Below are 1040 nucleotides of genomic sequence, written 5' to 3'. Positions count from 1 at the left end.
CCCAGATTCATCCAGGACATCCATCGGAATGGCACTCGATGGAAACCCAGGCAGTGAGTCCTACAGATTGAGCCTGGTTCAAATTTTATATGCTGGGCAGTGAGTTCAGGGCTGTAAGCCAGCTGCTATCTTAGAGTTTATGGCAGGTGACTGAACATGTGCTGCAGTATTATAGCACAGTGGGAATTAGAGACCCAGAAAAGACAAATGAGATCGAAATCATGAAGGTTTTGCTCTTCTTTTTGTGTTTTCCGTGACTACTTCAAGTCTCCTGTGACTAGCATTCATGGAAGTCATCCATTCCTCTTGCCAGATGAGAATTTGTTAAATTCCTCCACCTCAATACAAGAAAATTTTAGTCATGCATTGCTTAACGATGGGGATATATTCTGAGAAATGCACCATTGGGTGATTTTGTCATGTAGACATCACAGTGTACTTACACAAACCTATCTGATATAGCCTACTGTACACCTAGGCTATATGGTATAGCCCACAGCTCCTGGGCTGCAAACCTGTACAGCATATCACTGTACTGAATACAGCAGGCAACTGTAACACAAGCACGTGAGTAATGCATTGCATTATGATGTCATGATGGCTACAACATCCTAGATGATAGGATTTTTCAGCTCCAGTATAATCTTATGGGACCACCATCTTGTATACAGTCTGTTGTTGACCAAAACGTCACTATGAGGTGTATGACTGTATCTACAACTGTAGAGCACCTCCATGCCTTCCAGTCAACTCTCATGTAGAGCAGCAGGATGAACAGGTATCAGAAATCTAAGTGACTGAACGAATGCCTGCCGACCAACGGAGGTAGTCTGCAGAAATATGCTTGTGCAACGTCACAATGAACTACACTGACACAAAGGAGGTACTTTGCTTCTGCAGAAGCAAAATACCTCTTTGATGCATAAGAATTAGCCCTCTGGATCAGACATGTCACTCTTACCTCAAAAAAATAGCACTGTTTTTAGCTTTCTCTTCTACTCCACCAGAGGGAATATCAGCGAAGTTAGACAAATCATTTC

General features: G+C 42.6%; 1 protein-coding gene across 1 annotated transcript in view; it reads right to left on the bottom strand.

Moving 5' to 3' along the window:
- The window catches only part of ECI2 (enoyl-CoA delta isomerase 2), a 15996-nt gene that overhangs the window by 9394 nt on the left and 5562 nt on the right, over window positions 1-1040 (bottom strand). Inside the window, exon 5 of the mRNA XM_008576433.1 lies at window positions 962-1040. This exon is cut by the window's right edge and continues 2 nt beyond it. Within this exon, the coding sequence (XP_008574655.1) occupies window positions 962-1040 (79 nt within the window). The remainder of the gene's footprint in view (window positions 1-961) is intronic.

Source organism: Galeopterus variegatus, unplaced genomic scaffold (genome assembly GCF_000696425.1).
Source record: "Galeopterus variegatus unplaced genomic scaffold, G_variegatus-3.0.2 Scaffold1347, whole genome shotgun sequence".
Classification (NCBI taxonomy): domain Eukaryota; kingdom Metazoa; phylum Chordata; class Mammalia; order Dermoptera; family Cynocephalidae; genus Galeopterus; species Galeopterus variegatus.
This window is presented reverse-complemented; position numbering and strand designations above follow the sequence as displayed.